This window comes from Dasypus novemcinctus, chromosome 9, assembly GCF_030445035.2.
Source record: "Dasypus novemcinctus isolate mDasNov1 chromosome 9, mDasNov1.1.hap2, whole genome shotgun sequence".
NCBI classification, from domain to species: domain Eukaryota; kingdom Metazoa; phylum Chordata; class Mammalia; order Cingulata; family Dasypodidae; genus Dasypus; species Dasypus novemcinctus.
Genome location: NC_080681.1, coordinates 70714334 through 70736334, shown reverse-complemented (window position 1 = coordinate 70736334; position 22001 = coordinate 70714334). Strand labels below are relative to the sequence as shown.

At 40.9% G+C, this 22001-nt stretch overlaps 1 protein-coding gene across 1 annotated transcript in view; it reads right to left on the bottom strand.

Moving 5' to 3' along the window:
- The window catches only part of LOC101439781 (cytochrome P450 2J2-like), a 69431-nt gene extending 52734 nt beyond the window's left edge, over positions 1 to 16697 (bottom strand). The window contains exons 1-2 of the mRNA XM_004484534.4: positions 16407 to 16697; positions 8813 to 8975 (exon numbers count right to left, since the gene is read on the bottom strand). Of these exons, the coding sequence (XP_004484591.1) occupies positions 8813 to 8975; positions 16407 to 16631 (388 nt within the window). The 5' untranslated portion in view covers positions 16632 to 16697. The remainder of the gene's footprint in view (positions 1 to 8812; positions 8976 to 16406) is intronic.
- Positions 16698 to 22001: the final 5304 nt, after the last annotated feature.

Here is a 22001-nt window from a genome sequence, read left to right as displayed (position 1 = left end):
TTTTGGATCACAGAGTGGTTCAACAATGGCAGTGGAGGAATACTGATATGGGATGTTATTGACAGGCTATATATGGTTGACAGGGAGTTATACAGGGCATATGTCCAGGGTACATGGTAATGTATTCATAGTGGAAACAATTAAAAACAACAGCTGAGGGGGTACTGGGTTCCTGGCCAGGGGTTCTCTGTCGTGGTCCCTGGGGGAGAGCGGCAGTCCCCCAGGTGCAACGGGAAGAACCAGGAAGGAATGAGGGCCCAACAGTGGGCTCCTGATACTAATGGCTATGCTTGTGAGCCTATACACCTGCAATAAGAACAAGGCCTAGAGTAGCACTGTGCCTGGGAGTTTCCTCCTGACAGCCTTCATGTTACTCAAATGTGGCCACTCTCGAAGCCAAACTCAGCATGTAGATGCAGTGCATTCCCCCCACCGTGGGACATGACACCCGGGGATGAGCCTCCCTGGCACCGAGGGATCACTACCACATACCAGCTGAAGATGGAAATAGAAAATGACTTTGAATTAAAGGTTCAATGCAGATCAGCAGAATATCCCTGTCTACATATAATAACATGACTTCAAAATGCTGTTTGACCTAATGTAAGGGGGAAATGGAAAGGAGAAATGAGTTTATAAGGCTACGAGTCTCTAAAAGAGTCTGGAGGTTGTCAGAAGGAATGCCCTTATGCACAACTGAGCAGAGTCTAAGAGACAGATAAAGTAGATACAACCCCAGGTATTGGTTCTTTTGAGGGATAAAGAGACCCATGGGTTCTATGGTCATGGCAGATGGAGTTCACTGCCATGTCAGATGGCCCTTCTTTGGAGCTGGTGTTTCGGTGTGATGGAACTGGACTCAGAGGGGATCTCTTTTCACAAGACTTGCATGCTACTTTACTGGAATTGTAGTTGGTGCTGGGGCTTAAGATATACTTAGGGGATTTGAATCTCTGGACTGACAATATGATACCCAGGCCCAGAGCCTCAACAGACTTCAGCTCCTACACTCTGATTTATTGGACTTACCCCACTCAGCTAACATGGAGTTGAAGAAGGTCAACCACCACACCATGGAGCCTAGAGTGTCTACAACTGAAAGCAGGAGGAGTGTATCCAGTATCCATGTGGAATCTAAGCCCCCACTTGACATAGATGTGCAACGGACACAACCAATCCAATGCCCACAGAGAAAATGTGGCATTGGTGTGGGAAGGGTGGCCATGGTGGCTGCTGGGTGCGGGGAATGGGAGGAAGAGATGAGATGGGGAGGCGTTTTCAGGACGTGGAGTTGTCCTGGGTGGTGCTTCACGGACAATTACGGGACATTGTAGATCCCCCCAGGGCCCACTGGATGGAATGTGGGAGAGTGTGGGCTATGATGTGGACCATTGACTATGGGGTGCAGTGAGGCTCAGAGATGTACTTATCAGGTGCAATGGATGTGTCATGATGATGAGACAGTGTTGCTGTGGGAGGAGTGGGGGGTGGGGGCGGTGGGGCTGAATGGGACCTCATATTTTTTGAATGTAATATTTTTTTTTAAAAATTAAATTAAATTAAAGTTTAAAAAAACATACTACAAAGCTACAGTAGTGAAAACAGCATGGTATTGGCATAAGGAGAGACACACAGACCAATGGAATCGAATTGAAAGTTCTGATATAGAACCTCATATATATAGTCATATAATATTCAATAAAGCCACCAAACCCTCTCAACTGGGAGAGAATGGCCTATTCAACAAATGGTGCCTGGAGAACTGGATAGCCATATATAGAAGAATGAAAGAGGATTATCATCTCACACCTTATACAAAGATCAACTCAAGATGGAACAAAGACCTAAATATAAGAGCCAAGACCATAAAGACTTTGGAAAGCAGTGTAGGGAAACATCTACAAGACCTTGTAATAGGAAATGGCTTCATGAACATCACGCCAAAAGCACGAGCAGCAAAAGAACAAATAGATAAATGGGACTTCCTCAAAATTAAAGCGTTCTGCACCTCAAAGGAGTTTGTCAAGAAAGTAAAAAGGGAGCCTACACAATGGGAGAAAATATTTGGCAACCATATATCTGACAAGAGACTTATAACTTGCATATATAAAGAACTCCTATATCTTGAAAATAAAAATATAAATAACCCATTTAAAAAATGGGAAAAAGATTTAAACAGACACTTCTCCAAAGAAGAAATACAAATGGCTAAAACACACATGAAAAAATGCTCCAAATCTTTAGCTATCAGGAAAATGCAAATCAAAACTACAATGAGATACCATCTTACTCCCATAAGATTGGCAGCTATGAAAAAAACAGAAGAATACAAATGCTGGAGAGGATGTGAAGAAATGGGAACACTCATCCACTGCTGGTGGGAATGCAGAAGGATCCAACCATTCTGGAGGACAGGTTGGCGGTTTCTCAAAAAATTAACCATAGATTTGCCATATGATCCAGCAATGGTATTACCATTGCTATACCCAGCAGAACTGAAAACAAGGTCACAAACCAATATATGCACACCAATGTTCATAGCAGCATTGTTCACTATCGCCAAAAGTTGGAATCGACTCAAATGCCCATCAACAGATGAGTGGATCAATAAAACGTGGTATATACATACAGTGGATTACTACTCGGCTTTAAGAACAAATACACTACAAACACACGTGATAATATGGATGAATCTTGAGAATCTTATGTTGAGTGAAGCAACCCAGGCATTGAAGGACAAATACTACATGACCTCAATGATATGAAATAAGTAAACCAAGCTGCCTCAGAGAGCTAGAGACTGGATGATAGGCTTACAGGAAATCGGGGGGTAGAGGAAGGATGTATGCTGACATCTTCACGGGTGAAATGTATGATAAGCTGGAGGTAAGTGTGTGTACAAGGAAGGGATAAAATGGGGGCACAGGGTTACCTTTTGGTGGGGCTTTGCAGGCTTGAGGGGGCTAGGGATGGGCGGATGGGTAATATTGCCCAAGAAATTGGGGGGTGGGTGGGGAAACATACAAACATAGGAGATTGTGAGGTGTTGGTTGAGAGTATAATGTTGAGAAAACCTTTTCAAAATATAATTAGGAAAGTTTCCTGTTTAAGATACTTAAAGGGGATAATCTGATGTAGGACAGACTCCTAGGGAATATGTGAATGCTCATTTTGCCAGAGTGGGTTATATCATTGGGTAGAGACCCATATAATGAGAGTGAAGGTATGCCCACATCCTGGGGAGGACTAATGCCATCAAATAGAGGGAACTGTGTCTCTCAAGAGAAATGGTGGCTCCCAGGGCATTAGGGCAGTTGAGCAAGTCAAGTCCTCAACACTGTTGCAAGTATCTCTGAACATGGCTCCTCAAGAAATGAAGATTGACTGTCACTGTGGGCCCCAAGGGGAGGGGGAAACAGATATTGAATAGATGGAACCAACGTAACTGTGAGGGCAATAGAAGTGTTTCACAAGAGTACACAAGGATGGATATAAAACATGTAATATTACACCAAAAACATATAGGGGCCGACAGACTAATAATGTAAATCCTAATGTAAAACATTGGATAACTAAAAATTTAGAAAATTGTATATCCTAAACTATAAACCACAATGTAAACACAAATGTTACCTTGTTTGAAAGCTATTGTCTCAATACCTGTACATCAGTTTCAGTAAATATGGTATGAATATGTTAAAAGATTATTGCTGTGGAAGGGAAAAGGTTTTATATTGGATATGTGGGAGTACTGTATATTGTATATATGAATTACTGTGATCTATAGCTCTTGTGAAGAGAAGTTTAATAATTAGGAAAAAAGAAAAGAAAAAGATAGAATGTAGAATTTTTCCAAATCAATATGTATTCTATATCTAAACTTTAACTCATCCCTATATTCCATTTTACTATTAAGGGAACCTGGCATTATATTGGGCTTCACTTTTCAGGAAGTTTTGCATCACAGAGGGGTTCAACAATGGCAGTGGAGAAATACTGGTATGGGATGCTATTGACAGGGGACATATGGTTGACAGGGAGTTATATAGGGCATGTGTCTGGGGTACATGGAAATATTTGGATACACTCATAGTGGAAACAATTAAAAACAACAGCTGGGGGGGTGCTGGGTTCCTAGCTGGGAGGGGCTCTGTCGTGGTCCCTAGGGGAGCAGCGGCAGTCCCCTGGGTGCAACGGTAAGGACCAGGAAGGAATGAGGGTCCAACAGTGAGTCCCTGATACTAATGACTATGCTTGTGAGCCTATACACCTGAAATAAGAACAAGGCCTAGAGCAGCACTGTGCCTAAGAGTTCCCTCCTGACAGCCTCTGTGTTACTCAAATGTGGCCAGTCTCAAAGCCAAACTCAGCATGTAAATGCACTGCCTTCCCCCCAGCGTGGGACATGACACCTGGGGATGAGCCTCCCTGGTGCCGAGGGTCATTACCAAGTACCAGCTGATGAAGTAACTAGAAAATGACCTTATATAAAAGGTTCAACGCAGACCAGCAGAATATCCCTGTCTCCATATAATAACAGGAGTTAAAAATGCTGTTTGACCTAAAGTAAGGGGGAAATGGAAAGAACAAATGAGTTTATATGGCTATGAGTCTCTAAAAAAGAGTCTGGAGGTTGTCAGAAGGATTGCCCCTATGCACACCTGAGCAGAGTCTCAGAGACAGATAAAGTACATACAACTGCAGGTATTGGTCCTTTTGAGGGCTAAAGAGACCCACAGGTTTTATGGTCATGACAGATGGAGTTCACTGCCATGTCAGTTGGCCCTTCTCTGGAGTTGGTGTTTCTGCATGATGGAGCTGGACTCAGATGTGATCTCTTTTCACAAGCCTTTCCTGCTACTTTACTGGAATTGTAGTTGGTACTGGGGTTTAAGATATATCTAGGGGATCTGAATCTCTGGACTGACAATATGATGGCTAGGCACTGAGCCTCAATAGACTTCAGCTCCTACACTCTGGTTTATTGGACTCACCCCACTCAGCTAACATGGAGTTGAAGAATATCAACCACCATACCATGGTAGAGTTCCTACAACTGAAAGCAGGAGGATTGCATCCAGTATCTGTGTGGATTCTAAGCCCCCTCGACATAGATGTGGAATGGAAACAACCAAGCCAAGGTCCACAGGAAGGAGGAATACAGTAAGGATTAGAGTGGACTTAATGATATTCTATTCATGAACTATTGTGGTTAGTAATTGAGAAAATGTGGCATTGGTGTGGAAAAAGTGGCCATGGTGGCTGCTGGGTGTTCGGAATGGGAGGAGGAGATGAGATGTGGAGGCATTTTTGGGACTTGGTGTTGTCCTAGGTAGTGCTCCAGGGACAATTACCGGACATTGTAGATCCTCCCATGGCCCACTGGATGGAACGTGGGAGAGTATGGGCTATGTTGTGGATCATTGACCATGAGGTGCAGCGATGCCCAGAGATGTACTCACCAAATGCAATGGATGTGTCATGATGATGGGGGAGAGTGTTGCTGTGGGGGGAGTGGTGGGGTGGGGGTTGTGGGGGTGAATGGGGACCTCACATTTTTTTAATGTAATATTTTTTTTTAAATGAATTTTAAAAAAACCCAAAAAACCAAATTGGGCTCTGTTGACTGAATTCAGTGAAGAATACCTCCCCACCCCCACCCCCCACCTTCCCTTTTCCCTTGTAACAGCTGGCAGGTGGAAGATATCTGCTATCTTTTCAGTGAGCTACAATGTCCCATTGGTTTCACTGGTGCTGAAAATATTGGGCTATGAAGTTTTGCCTCATCTACTATATTCACCTGATCTCTTGCCAACTGACTACCACTTCTTCAAGCATCTCAACAACTTTTTGCAGGGAAAACACTTTCACAATCCACAGGATGCAGAAAATGCTTCCCAAGGGTTTGTCAAATTCCAGAGCACAGATTTTATGCTACAGGTATCTAAACAAACCTATTTCTCATTGACAAAAATGTGCTGAATGTAATGGTTCCTATTTTGACTAATAAATATGTGTTTGAACCTAGTTTTAGTGATTTAAATTTCATGGTCCAAAAACCACATTCCTTTTATACCAACCTAATAATATACATGACCTAAGACTTTCCCTTTCAGCCACTATTATACTCATATAAAAACACTGCTAGTTATAAATATTAAGTTGTGCTTTCACCTTTTCTATTCATTTCCAAAGATAAACAACACATCCTTTTTACCAATTCTACACAAGGTAACTCTCAGCTTTCCATTCTCTAACATAATTCTATTTTCTGATGACCCATATTCAAGTTATTAAAGCCATGAGACTAAACTGCATATTTAGTGTATAATAACACAATCATAATCATATTTGCCCTTTTGTGTCTGGCTTGCTTCACTCAACATAATGTCCTCTAGTTTCATCCATGTTGTATTATGCTTTATGACCTCATTTATTCTTACAGCTGCATAATATTCCATCTTGTGAATATACCACAGTTTGTTTATCCATTCCTTGATTGATAGATACCTGGGTTATTTCCATCTTTTGGCAATTGTGAATAATGCCACTATGAAAATTAGTGTGCAGATGTCTGTTTATGTCACTGCTCTCAGTTCTTCCAGGAGTGGTATTGCTGGGTCACGTGGCAACTCTTTATTCAACTTCTTTATGAACTGCCAAACAGTCCTTCACAGTGGCTGTACCATTCTATATTTCCCGGTATAAATTTCCTTTTCAGCACTATCTATGCTGAATGCAATAAGATTTGATATGTTGTGTTCTCATTTTTATTCGTCTCAACATATTTACTAATTTCACCCACACTTCATTTTTTGACCCACTGATTGTTTAGGAGTGTGTTGTTCAGTCACCACACATTTGCAAAATTTCCCCTTTCCCATCCATTATTGATTTCCAGTTTCATTCCATTATGATCTGAGAAGGAGCTTTATATAATTTCAATCTTTTATTTTTATTAAGACCTGCTTTGTGACCTAACATGTGGTCTATCTTGGATAAAGAGTCATGAACACTTGAGAAGAATGTAGAAACTGCTGATTTGGGATGCAACATTCTGTATATGTCTGTTAGGGCTAGCTCATTTATCATATTTGTTCAAGTTCTCTGTTTCTTTGTTGATCATCCCTCTAGTTGTTCTATCTAATGATGTGAGTGGTATTTTGAAGTTTCCAGGTATTATTGTAGAGATGTCTATTTTTCCCTTCAGTTTTGCCAGAGTTTGCGTCATGTGTTTTGGGGCACCTTGGTTAAATACATAGACATTTATGACTGTTATTTCTTCCTGGTAAACTGTTCCTTTTATTGACATATAATGGTTTTCTGTATCTCTTACAACATTTTTGCATTTAAAGTCTGTTTTATCCTAAATTAGTACAGCTACCCCTACTCATTTTTGATTTCTGTGTACGTGAAATATCTTTTTCCAAGCTTTCACTTTTAGCCAGTTTGTAAACCTGGGTCTAAAGTGAGTCTCTTATAGGCAGCATATGGATGGCATCATGTCTTACTGATTTACCATCTGAATATCTTGAATCCATGTATCTTCACAGTTACTATGCTTGTCTAACCTATGCTCATTTCTTGCCACCTCCTAATCCAAGCTACCATTTTCATTAGACTCTTAAATGAATTGTTCTACATCTATATTCTTGTTCCCTTCATTCTATTCTCTATCCTGCAGCCTAAATGAATCTTAAAAATTAACCATTAAATAAATGATTCCATTCTCTGTTTAAAACCATTAAATAGGTTCCATTTTAATTAGGATAAAAACCAATAGCCTTAACATGACCTTGCATGAACTACTCCTGATCACGCTCAGCTGCTTCATCTTGTGCCATTATCTCCATTTATTCCTGTTCTCAAGTTCACTGTCCTTCATCACATCTCAGTGATTTTCATGTTACTTATTCTGCATGATTGCTCTTCCTTTTCCTTCAGTTTACTAAATTAATCATCATTTACTTACATAAGCTTTTCCTAAATTCCTGGACAAATTAGCTACTTCTAGTAGGTATACCCTGCACTTATCTCCATAGTATTATTGGCATTAAATTGTTACAGAATTAAGTGTCACTGTCTTTCTCCCTGAATTGAATGTAAGTTACATAAGGACATGGACTTCTCTATTCTCGCTGTTATATCCCTTATGCCTAGCAGGTGCTTCACATAGCAAACAATTAAATTATATAGGGAATGGATGGAATATTTCAAAGAGAAATTTTGAATCACCTGAAAAAAATGGTGATTTGATAGACTAATAGGTTAGTTTTTCTTTTCAGTTTTTAAATGATTAAGTCTCTTTAATAATAATAATTTTAAATATTCATGTCAGTCTGTTCTAACATTGGGATGTGATGGACTGAAAGGTATGAGACACCCTCTGTGGCATGATCTTAATGACCTATCATAAGTAAACAGAGAAAAGAGAAGGAATTAGATGAATGGCAGAAGGAAGCAGATCCATATCCATTTTCCTAAGGCAAGAGGTTTGTCATGGGAAAGCAGGAAGAGAGAACATATTGCTTCTTCTCTGCTACCACTGAGAGCTGAGGTTACTTGATTATCAAAGCATCCACAGTGAGTTCCTACAGAAGAGAAGACTTCTCCCAAATACCTGACCTTAGTGCTAACCATGACGAATCGTCTAAGGGCCTTGACATGTGGATAATCAGTATCCAGCTCCCTTTAATGGAAGAGATTTTATAGTAGGCCAGATCTCTGGGGTTTTGAAAAATTATATTAGAGGCACCTTTAACAGAACATAAGAATATCAAATGCATAAATCTCACAAGTGTAGGAAACTTACCATATTTCTTAAAGATACGTTCTCGCATAGGAGTCACAGGGCGGTTCCTAAAGTTTTGCTCCTGGTGGACAAGGACTTCTTTGATTAAGGGTAATCCTGTTATAGTTACTGAATGCAAGTCACCAAATTGCAGGTTTAGGAGGTTGCCATATTTCTTCACAAGCTGAAAAATAAATAGTCACAATTGAATGTGTATGTGTGTGTATCAGGAACAAAGTGTGTGTATGTGTGTGTGTGGTTGTAGTTGGAGGGGCTTGGATTGAGGATATTGTGTTTGTATATGTATACCTTGTTATTTGATGGGAGTGTTATGCTCTGTCTCCTTTTCTCCTCTGAACTAGACTCAAGTTCAATTTACTATAGGACTTGGATGTTCTTTCTTATGTTCAACCAACATGAATGACTGAGTACCCACTGAGGCTATAACTACAAATAAAATAAACAAGGTCTCTAATCACCAGCATTTGAGAGTTTAATCAAAGGAGAGAATTCTGTATATCTTACCAGCAAAAATGATTTAGTTATATTTAGTGAATGTATGGTGTAGCAAACAATTTCTTTGTAAATCATAATATCTTTTTACCCAGAAGAGAATGCCCCATTCCCCAACACAGGCTAGGTAATACAGAGCTCACTAGAGGGCTGGGTCCATGTATAGAGAAAAGTGGTCTAGCTCTGGAGTTATATGTGAATCTTGAGTCTACAGTTCACTAGCTCTGGGCTCTTGGAAATATTGTTTCACCTTTTTTGAGCCTCAGCAAGCCAGCTATAAATTATTCTTTCTCAGAGGGTTCTGTGAGGAAGATTGAGAGCAGTGATGTGAACTGCACTTTGTTTTCTGGTTCCTGGCACTGCTTCTCTGTAGTCTCTAAGGAACCAATAGACTCTGTGAAGAGGGATATGGGTTCACAATCATGGTGACAAAGAGGATGAGAACAAAAAGGATATGTGGGAGAAAATCACTTATGGTCAAAGACAGCCGCATTCACTGGATACCATGTTAAGATTTCATAACAAAAAATAAATCTGAGTGGCTAGAGCACCTTTGAATTTAGTGAGAGTGAGAAAGCGAGGGGGTGGGAGGTCGATAAAAACTTATGTAGATGTATTCATGATTATGCACAGGTGTGCAGGTGATTGTAAATATGGCTTGTTCATGAATCAAATTTCTCCCAAACTGTCTATTCCAAGAGACAGCTCTATCTTAGTAGATACTGCCTCTGCCTCTTATCTAACTGTGTGTTCCCTAGCTGCAGGCAATGCATTTAAACCGAAAGGTTCCATTTCCTCCAGGGAGCTGTGGCTCCTCCTCCCTGATCCCCATGTACTTACTCCACTATGGCACCTTTAGAACTTAGGACCTATATAACCCCTGTCAGAGAAAAGACAGTAGATTCAGTATCATCATATCACCGTACTCTTACATTAAATACCTAACCTGAATTTAACCCTTCCATTGTTCTTTTAGCACAGATTATCCATCCATTTTTGTTTGTCTCTAGCACAGTATGTCCTGACTTACTAGTAAGGGCAGCACGAAGATCTAGTCGGACTACCTCCAAAGTACATGACTGCTTCTAGGAAATGACAGTAAAGAGTCCATATAAATCAAGTAAGCATTTTCTTCCAATTACTGGGTGCTTGGGTGAACTTCTTAGCTTTCTTGACTAATTTAGAATGTTCAATAAACAGCTGAGCTAATGACTCAGCTGACAATGTGATACAATCCAGAATCTCAGCTTGTACTTGGAACAACCTAGCACTCCATAAATTTTTCATGAAATGAAATTCCTCCAAGTTCCATCTCCACCACTCTCTGCTCATGTCATTTCAGCCCAACAGAACTGAGCAAAAAGTTTCATGTTATGATCAACTGTGCAAACATGGGTAATTCAAATTAGCTCCTAGTGTCCTGGTTTCACAATAATATTTATAATGGCAGTGATGACTAATGATTCTTAGTTATAGCACTATGCCAATTGTTTTAAATGGTTCAAATGACCCCAGGGCATATGAACAGTATCCTCAGGTAGAACATACTTTGTGCCTCATTAAATAAGTCATTAAAAATTTTGAAAATTACATATTAGGGGAACAAAAGTGGTTAAATGTAAGATGGTTCAGAAAGCTTAAATAGACTTAAAACTAGAAACAAAACTAGAAAAAGCAGGAGAAAATAATTGAAATAGAAGCTATACAAGGGGACAAATGCATTAGGTAATAGGAAATTAATAAAAGCATAAATTTTCCAAGTGTAAGAGTAAGCATTTACAAAATAAAGTGGAGCAAAATAACATTTACAGGTAAGCAAGAGTTAAGCGTTTATATTCAAAGTAGGTTAGTAAGATAGACTGAACCATGATTACTAAGATAAAAAAAGTTGAGGGATATTCCATTTAATCTAAGTTTTTAATTTAAGAACCAATAGAACAAAGCCATGAAGAGGAAAAAAAAAAAAGTGAAATGGGTGTACCAATTCATACTTTCACCAGCAATGGGTGGGAATCTTGAACTCTCACTAACACTGGGCATTAATGTGCATGTCCGTGTGTACATGTGTGCATCAGCATCATTCTGATAGGCAAAAAATGCATGCTATGTCTATATTTTATTGAGTTTTAACACATTTTTTACAATCTGCACATAGGATTAACTGCTTATGTTTTCTAATCATTTTTATACTGTGGTGTTCAACATTTTTTCTCTTTGATATGTATAAACTGTAATAAAGCATTATAAAAGAATTGTATATTTATTACATGGACATCTGGAAAGATGTATACCAAATCCTAACAGATAGGAATTGTTGAGTATGTTGGAGGGGCTGGTGGGAGGCAGTGATGGGCATGGGAGGGATGGAAACGTGGAGTGATCAGGCTCTATCTCTCATTGCTATACTGTATAATGCAATGAGTGTGTGTTGCTTTTACAGTTAAAAAAGTATTTACATCCAATAAAAAAAAAAGAAAAAGAAGAAATTAAGAAAAGGAAATGAGGAATGAAGTTTAATAACAGTAGTTCTTAACCATTTTGGAGTCATAGAATCCTTTCAAAATCTTGTGGTAGTCATGCATCCACCCTCCAGTTAAATCCTGTGCATATGAATACAGTTATACATGAAGTTTCAAGGATTCTCTGGTCTCCTGGGGCTCAATAACTACTACGAAGAATCCTGGCCCAACAAGGATCTTAGGGAGATGCTATGTTTCTGATTACAGTCTGTAAATCAAATTTAAAGTCAACCCAACAAGTTTTTATGAATCTCACGAGTGTTGCTAGGCTTCTTCTTGTTTTGCCATGTTTCATGTGGAGGCAGGATATGATGGTTTCCTACAGTATCAAAGACCCCTGAGAGAGGCTGACTGCAGATAAACAAATGCATTGCAGAGGACAACATATACTATAGTGCAGATAGAGAGAAGCAAGAAGATATGAATGTTCACTCATGATGTCAGAGAAAACCTGTAAGAGTTGGTGGTATATGAGCTAGATCTTAAGTGAAGTTCAGGTTGCCAGCAAAAGAACATATATTGTTGAAGGGAGAGACCTTTCGGAATGTGAGAACAGCATATGCAAATGCAAAGTCAGGAAAATGTGGGTGTTCCAGGACAAACAACTACCCAGTGAGGCTGAAATAGAGGGTTCTTGAGTTAAAAGAGCCCAGTGATGAGGTAGGACAAGGGCAGGTAATGGCTGGGAGCAGGGTGCTATAGGTCGTTAACTTCTCATTCTTGACAAGACTGAGAAGAAGGCTTCTATTTTACTTTTACTAATAATCACAACATAAATGTACACAGACAAAAAAGGCTCTAAGAAAAGTCTGTCCTCTATCTAGCCAAAGGATCAAGAAAAGTGTAGTACAACAGGACAGAAGACTTTTGATATTTTTATATGTCTGTTCTTGAGGTGAAAGTCAAGAAAAATGTTGTGTTACACCCCCACACTATGGGTTCTGTCATAACAAGGTGGTGCCCCTCCCCTGAATAGTCTTTTGGATGAACTCTAACTTCCACATATGCCCTGCAGTAGGAAGACTCCCTGGAGGAGTTAGTGGGAGGCAGACCTACGAATTCTGTCCCTCTTCTTCTGTAACAAAGAGGTGCCTTTTCACCTTAAGCCTATGGACAGAACTCTGACTTCCAGCCCTCCTGCAATAAGAAGGAATTCTCATACTTGGAGGAGTCAGTGGACAGTATCCTGTCTTCTGTACCAACCATCTTTCTCTCTAGTCTGCACTGAAGAGACTGTGTGAAAGATTCTGATCTGGGTAAAAAGTGAGGTAGACTTGAATAGCATTGTAATATCTACAATCACATTTGAACCGCAGCCCAGGAAAGTGTTCAGGGATTACCTGCAAAATATAAGATTTATATAGCATTGAGAGTCTTATACAAAATGACCAGAAGTCAGTTGAAAATTATCCATCTTCCTTAAAACCAGGAAAATCTAGTTGTGAAAGAGGAAATTAACAGAAACCAACACTGAGATGACACAGATGTTGGAATTACTGGATAAATATTTTAAAGCATCTATCATAAACATGTATCATCAAGCAATAATGAACACTCTTGAGACAAGAGGGAAAACTAGAAAAATCTCCTAAAAAAAATAAAGAACATAGATAACCAAGTAGAAATTTTAGAACTGAAAAAGGTAATTGAAATAAAAACTCAGTGGATGAGCACAATAGGAGAGGAGCAATCATAAGGGAAGCAGTGAACCTGCAGATAGATCAATAGAAAGCATCAAATCTGAACACAGAAAAAAGAGATTGACCTGTGGTGCAATACAGAAGACTGCACTAATGCCATCAAAGTCTAAAAGCCCCATGAGAGAAAATAATGTGGGGTGGAAAGTACAGGAAGAAATAATGAATAAAAATTTCCCAAATTTGACAAAAATTTCAGCCAGTGGATTCAAGAAATTGGGTAAACCCAAAGGAAGATGAACTCAGAGAACCCCAAACAGGATAAATACAAAGAAATCCTAACCAATATACATCACAATCAAATTTCTGAAAACAAAAGAAATTATCTTTTGAAAATTTGAAATCATTTCAAGATTTCAAAAAATCTTGAAAGCAGTCAGGAAAAAAATCTTGAAATCAGTCACCATTTTTTATGGTGTACAACAAATCAAATGACACAAGATTTCTCATCAGAAACCATGAAGGCCCATAGAAAGAAGCAAAACACTTTTAAGTTTTGAAAAAAAGTATCTGTCAATCCAGAATTCTATATCTAGTGAAAATATATTTCTCAAACAAAGATGAAATAAAGACATTTGCAGATGAGGAAAAGTTAAAGAAACTTTTTGCCAGAAGACTTGTCTTAAAAAAATATCAAAGAAAGTCATTCATACAGGAAGGAAATGATAATGGGACACACGGAGCCTCAAGAATGTAGAAATAGCAAAATAAAATGTAAATCAATTGTATATACAACAGACTATTTCCCTCCAAACCTTTGAATGTCATCTTTGACAGTTAAAAACAAAAGTTATAATATTGTCTAATGTGGTTCTCAGTATATTAGGGATAATATTAAAGACATTTATATTATAATGGAGAAACTGAAGGAAACTATATTGTAGTAAGTTATGTATATTCAACCTTAAATGGTAAAATATTGACTCTAATAGACTGCAATAAGCTATGAATACATATTGTAACTCTTGAGTGACCACTAAAAAAAAGAAGCTATTCAAAGAAATATACTCTAAGATAACACAGATACATAAAGATGAAACTCTTAAAAAATTTAACTCACAGGAAGACAGGAAAGGATAAATGGAAGTAGCAATAAAAGGGAAAACAAATAATAAAATTTAAAAAATGGCAGATTAAATTCTAATAGTTCAATAATTACATTAAATATCAATGACTTAAATATACTAATTAAAAGACAGAGATTGGCAGAATGAATTTAAAAATGAATGAACTAAATGTTTTCTATAAGAAATCCATTTCAAATATAAAGATTTAAATAGGTTTAAAGTAAAAGAATGGATAAAATATACCAAGTAAATACTAATCAAAAGAAAACTTAAGTTTCTATATTAATAGTAGCTAAAGTAGTGCTCAGAGCCAAGAAAATCACCAAAAGAGTCAATTAACCAAAAGGATAATAAGATTTATGCATATGCACCAAACAACAAAGCTGCCAAATACATGAAGAAAAACCTGATAGAATGGAATGGAGAAATAGATAAATCTATAATTCTGGTTGGAGACTTCAACACATCTTTCTCAGTAATTGATAGAACCAATAGACAAAAAGGCAACAAAGAATACTGAAGAACTGAATAACAGCATTAACCAGCATGATCTAATTGACATTTATAGAATATTTCACCCACCAACAGAGGATACACATTTTTTTTTCAAGCACACATGGGACCTCCATCAAGAAAGATCATATCCTGAGCCATAAAATAAACCTTAATTAATTTAAAAGAACTGTAATCATACAAAGTACTTTCTCTGAAGACAATGGGATCAAATTGGAAATCATTGACAGAAAGATAATGGGAAAATCTCCCAATATTTAAAAATTAAACAACATACTTCTAAAATTAGGGCATGATTATAGAGGTCTACCTTTAAAATTCTAGACTTATTCTGTCACCTTGCATTGCCAACTGGGTACTTCTTCCTGAAAGTGATAAATCTTGTCCATTTGTATTGACTAATATAAATCTGTGTTTAAACCAGGCTGGGAATTTGCAGGGAAAGTGTACTAATATTTGTTGAGGATCCTCAAAAGCTATGTTAATGATGCCCATTAACTGTTTTATTTAATCTTTATAACCACATACCATAGTGTTGACTCTCAGCCACATACCTGTTCTGAATTACAGAGATACCAGGTCAGGATTCTTGAAAAAGTGTTGTACATTGGAGTGAACATTAAAGAATTCAGAGTGGTCAGAGTTGGGGAGCTTTGAAAGATGAGGCTAAAGCAGTGGAAATAGATTAGGTCAAGAAGGGTTTCCTTCAAGTGGCTTGGTAAGGAGCCCGAACTATGAGAATCTATGTGAGATTCAGTGAGGTACTGAAAATCTTGATGCAGGGGAATTATAGATTTAGATGATAACTTTTGTGAGAGCATTGAAAGAGGAAGAGGCTGAAGGTGAGAAGCTCAGTTAGTGTGGCGGTGGCAGTAATTCACTCCAAAAGTGGTGAAGATTTAGGCAATATTATGGCAATATCATTACCAGTTTACACATGGGAAATGGAACTTCCAAGAAGGAAAATACAGCATATTTTCAAGATGCTTTTCAAAGTACTATTGTTAAAGGTGACAAAGCAATCATATTATAAATACTGTATTTCATAGTGTTTAACAAAATAACATAATAAATGAGTTAAGGAAAGTAATATGTCTAGCACACGTAAATAGTAACCATTTAATGATATAAAAGGCCAGATAGAATAATTCCATTTAGCTGAGGAAAATGAGCCTCAAAGTGGGATTTACCCAGGTTACCAGCTTCAGCTGCAGAGCCACCCAAACCCTTCCCCCACTGTCCCTGGGTGCCCTTTGCCCTGCAGGTTCAGGCCAGGGCGCTCCAGGGCACCTCTGCCTGCTCCTACCTGCTGAAGCTTCAGGTGCGACTGCTCAAAGCCCAGCTGGTAGAAGCTGCCTATGAAGGGCAGGCCCCAGGGCCCAGGAGGGTAGTTCTTTGGACGCCGCCTTTTGAGGAAATCAGCAACAAACAGAAAGGCGACGGCACCCAGCAGGACAGTCCGGAGATGCAACCCTGCCCAGAGGGCGGCCGCCAGGGAGCCTAAGGCAACTAGCAAGACTCGGAGGTCCATCTCTTCCCCTGTGGTCTGAGCAGGACCGTCACCTCCAGTCTCCGCCGCTCGGTTCCCAAGCCAGCCCCTGCCCTGCCCACTTCCTCTCCGCCCCACCCTGCCCACTCCGCACAGCCAGCAACGCTCCGCCCCTCCCGCCTCAACAAACCGGTTCCCGCGGTGTCCCGCCCCTGACACGCTCCGCCCCCCTCAGCAATTCCGCGGATCCAGGGACTGCGTGGGGCTCCGCAGGGCAGGTAGCAGGAGCTGAGAGAATCCGCACTGAATCCCAGGAAATTTTCTTGGAAAAGGTCAGGTTACAAGCGTTTTCTTTTTTCTCCATTGAAAGTCTCTCTGAAACAATTCTCTTGGGTTTCTGGTTTTAGTGCAACTCAGAGCGCAGCAGACAGTTTCCTTATTTCTCAATCATCTCCTCAAACCAGAACTGAGCCTGGTAAACGGTATAACAGCAGCAACTAACATTCTTGGGTTCTTGCAATACTCTGCCGGCAAATTAGTCTCTTTATATAAATTATTTCATTTTCACGCAGTTGGGCAGGAGAAGGTCTTAGCCAGATTGCCGTTGAGGAAATTGAGAAACAGTTTAGGATTAAATAAGTGGTGAAAAAACGAATCTCACAGGCTGTATACCTCACAGGGGTTGTAGCCAGATTAAGTTCTTGTTTTTAAAACGTGTTCTGAAGATTAAAAAAGCAAAACTCCTAGGATTGAGCCTAATCCATCAGGTTGTTGAAGGAATGCATTTTTAATTCTTGATTTGCCTTTTGAGACTCTCCCTTTAAATTCCCATAACAGTGTTAGACCTCCAATTTCCAACCTTTCCTGCCATCCTGTGCCCACCTGTATCTCACTATTTGTGAGATACTCAAAACATGCAGAATAGTTCTGGAAAAGTATAGCAAACACTCATGTACTCAATGTCCAAAAACAAATTCTCCTTAAAATCTTTTATTAAAAAAAAATTATATATATGTGTATATATATATATATATAAAATAAAACAGAATAGATTGGTCTTCCAGTGTCCTGGAAGGAAAAAGGCACAATGGCTATGCTGTTGTTGATGGGCTAACTTGAGGGGTCAAAGAAGTTGGCCCACTGCCCAATGATTGGTCGGCTCAGACTTGAGAACTGTGTGTGTTAAATCAAGCCCTCAAATTGTTAGAGGAAAAAGATAGTACAGCCTACAGAGATTCTAAATTTGCCTTTGGTGTCGTTCACATCTTTGGAAAATTTTGAAGAGAAAGGGGATTAATCAAAAGCAGAGGGAAGGAATTAGCCCATGTGGAACTGGTAAAACAAATGTCTGCTCTTACCAAGAGAAATATCCATGGTACATATAAATGGGCATCAGAAATGTCACACTTTCGAAGCAAAAGGCACAGATTGGCTGATAAAAAGCCCAAAGAGGCTTTCCTCTGTTCCCCTCTGGAATTAATGGTCTTGATACCCTCCATCCCCAAAGAAAATGAAATCCCTTTATTCTCTGAAAAGGAAGTAAGAGAACTAGAACAATTGGGGGCCGGGGGCCAACCTTAGATAGCCAAGGGAATTGGCTTCTCCCAGAAGGTTGCCAGATGTTGAATAAACAAATAATGAGGGAAGTACTAGCAGTTTTGCACCAAGGGAGTAATTGGGGAGTACATGCCATGTGTGACCTGGTCCTCAAGCATTTCAGGTATGTGGGTCTTTATAGTATAGCCAAACAAATAAGCGAATGGTGCATAATCTGTCAGAGAGTTAATAAAAACATTTAAAAAAAAACAAGTGCCAGCCGAGAGGGAGCCTAGCCTCAGACCATTCCAGAGTATTCAGGTTAACCACACTGAAATGCTTCATGTAGGTCGACTAAAGTATGTTCTGTTTATTGTTGATCTCCTGACAAGCATACCCTCAGCTATGGCATTGGGGACTTCAAAAATTATCCTTGAATAAGTCATTCTCTGATATAGGTTAGGAGAAAATACAGATTCAGACAAGGGCAGTCACTTTACATCCAAAGTGCTGCAAAATATTATGCAGGGTCTAGGTGTCGCATGAAAATTCCATACACCCTGGCACCTACCATCCTCAGGGAAAGTAGAAAGAATGAGCTAAACCTTAAAAAACCAAATTACCGTGGGTTAAATGTTTACCCATAGCTCTGTTAAGAATCTGGACTTCCCCTAGACTGGGAATTTCTCTTTACGAAATGTTTACTCTGCCCTCCCCTGGGAAGCCTGGAGAACTCCCTTCTTTCGAGTCAAAAGATCCTTTTCTTCAAAATTATATACTGGCCTTGTCTTGTACTTTGTCATCCCTCAGACCTCGGGGTTTGCTGATTCAGACTCCGCCCCTTGAATTTGTAGTCCACCAATACCGACCTCAGAGCTGGGTCCTAATCAAGTCGTGAAGAGTCCAAACTCCAACCCACCTGGGAAAGACCTTATCAAGTCTTGCTGACAACTGAACCGGCAGTCCAAACAGCAGAAAAAGGCTGGACTCACTACACTCACGTAAAAGAACCAGTACGTGAGCCAGACGATAAGTACCCAACAACACCGTCTGAATCCTGAGAAATAACTCTGACTTCAGGCCCTTAAAGATCACTCTGAGAAGGCAGTAGTTGAGAGGGAGTATCAGAGAGTGGGAGGAACTGGTTGGACTCTACATCAGTGAACTTTGGGGAAAAATATCCCTCTACTTAGAGGGAAGGCTATTATCTATATCCACCTTGTCTAGTGCCTCAAGAGACTAGCAGATGAAGGATTTAAAGTTTCTGAAAATGAGAATAATTATACTGACTATGATGTTTCAGATTCAGGTCATGGCAAGCCCCATTAAACTGATAGTAAATATAACCGAAGGCCTAGAGTCTCAGACTGTGCAGTTTGATGCTGGTCAAGTGTTAAGGTGTGGAGATTTAGGACTGCAGTTGCGGCGGCTTGCTCGGTCGGTAGAGGTGGGGTCTGGCTGCGGACGAGGGGTCGGTCCAGCTCTGGACGAGGGGTCGGTCCCGCTTGGGACGAGGGGTCGGTCCCACCTGGGACGAGGGGTCGGTCCGGCAGCAGACGAGGGATCGGTCTCACAAGGGGTTGCGCGGTTTGGCTGACGGGGTCACCCGGCGAAGCCGGCGACGAAGGGGTCGCCCGGAGAAGCAGGCGACGAACTGGGGACAAGGGAGGCCAGGCCCTTGTCGGGGGCTCTCAGGACTGGAGGGCGCACGGCAGAAGAACTACCGCGGAGACAAGGTAAACACGCAAGTCCACTTTACTGAGGGAGAGGCAACAGTTTTATAGGGGCTGGGGAAGGCTGATTGGTTGAAGCCACGCCCTGTTCTGATTGGTTGCCGGCGAAAGGTCAGTGGGCGGGGGAGGGGTGGTGGTTAGGGATTGGCTGTCGCTGTTGCTGGGGGAAGGGGCAGGGTTTCGGGATTGGTGGCTGCTGTTGCTGGGGTGGAGGGCAGACTTGAGTTTCCCACCCACACCTGGCTGTTGCTGCTGTCGGGGGAAGGGAAAAGGGCGGGCTGGATTTTTCCGCCCACACCTGGCTGTTGCTGCTGTCGGGGGAGGGGAAAAGGGCGGGCTGGATTTTTCCGCCCACACCTGGCTGTTGCTGCTGTCGGGGGAGGGGAAAAGGGCAGACTGGAATTTTCTGCCCTGCGCCTGCACAGGGAGAAGGAAGAAGAAGGGTGCCGCCCCACAAGGCATCGGGTGGCGCCATCTGGGAGGAGGGGCGGCCGCGGAAGCATGGCTGCCGAGAAGGGGAGACCCGAGGGCACTCTGCGCCCATGCCGAGCTTCCTTCAGGGGTGGCGGTGGGCCCGACCAACCACCCTATTATGGGGGCAGCGGAATTAGGCCTACCGCGGCCGCTCCCCTGCCAGGCCAGCAAACCACACTTCAGCCGGAGGGGTGACCGCATTTCCCCCTTCTTTTCAAATAAGGGCCAGGATGGCAGCAGCAACAAGTAGCCGAGGCCCAAGAGGCAGTAAGCAATGAGGGAAGCGGGGCTGAAGAGGGAGGTGAGTATGACGGGGATACAAATGTACAATTTGGGGGGCAGTATCTTGCCGTTGCAAGCAAGGGTGGCCAATGTCCAATTCTTGTTGATCTCGGTGGCTATAAGGTCCATCTGCTTGTTAAAAGTCCAGGATGACAGCGCGTTACAGGTAGTTGATCTCTTCTTGGCGGCAAAGAGCGGTAGAGGCAGACTGTGTGATGGTCTGGAGGATCGCAGCGGTGAGGACAAGTCGCGTCAGGGCACCAGCGACGGTGGTGGCGGCAGCGTCGGGAGTGGTGGAGACGTAGGCGAGGACAATAAGAAGGCCAAAGTCTTCACGGGCGCGAGAGAGGCCGATGTTAATGGGGCGGGCCGACATGGGGCGGCCCAATCTGCAACGCAGTAGGGGTTCAAGCGAAAAAAGGAGGGGGGCGGGGGACGAGAAAGGACGCTTTGGATGGCTGAGAAGAGGAGTGAGGTCGAGACAGGAGGAAGCTCCGCAGAAGTATGGGGAGGCAAGAGCAGAAGCATTATTGGATGCTAGAAAGCAGGCCGCGGGCCGGGGAAAGCGGGTTGCGGGCCGTTTAGCAGGGCTGGAGCTGCTTGAGAGCGATGGCGGCATGGGGGCCGTGGTTACAATCTTCTGGGGTGGTAGCGGCTAGACAGATGGCGGAAAATATTATCAAGAAAGCAAAGGTTATGAGAAAGAAATAGAGTATTAAAGGCTGTGGGGGAAGTGAGAAGATCATTTAAAGGATAAGGTTGAGAATGGTATGTTTAAGACAGAAGCTTTGTGGTTTGTAGGAGACTGCTTTATAAACGAAGGAGAATGAGGGCAGTAAATATAGTAACGATAGATAGGAAGATGACAGTGAGGAGGAGTCTTTGTTTAAGGTTCCAATCGTCCGGCGCAACAGTGGCTAGGCCGATAGCGAGGGGTGTTGCTAAATAGACAATGGCTGCAAAGACAAAATCATCTTCTGTTTCCTCAAAAATAACTTTTCTTTAAATACTTAGTAGCATGCAATATTAGAAACCGTTTCCTAAAAGCAAGTTGGTAGGGGAGCTTGGTTGCTGTTAATCTTTCCTGTTATAAAATTACCTTTTATTATTATTATCATCAATTCAGTTTTATATATATATATTTAAGAATGACCTTTTGGAATTAGCTATTTAATACCTTAATGTAAACAATGCTTTATTAAACCTTTTATTATTATTTATAACCATATAGACTATTGAAGATAAATTTTATCTTTACAGAACACATTCCCTTACGTAAAGTTATCACAATACCTTTTACACTTGCCGCATGCAAATTAAATTTCAAGAGTTTATGAAAAATTAGCCATCTTACTTTAGGACAAAATATGTCTTTTTGCAAAACTTA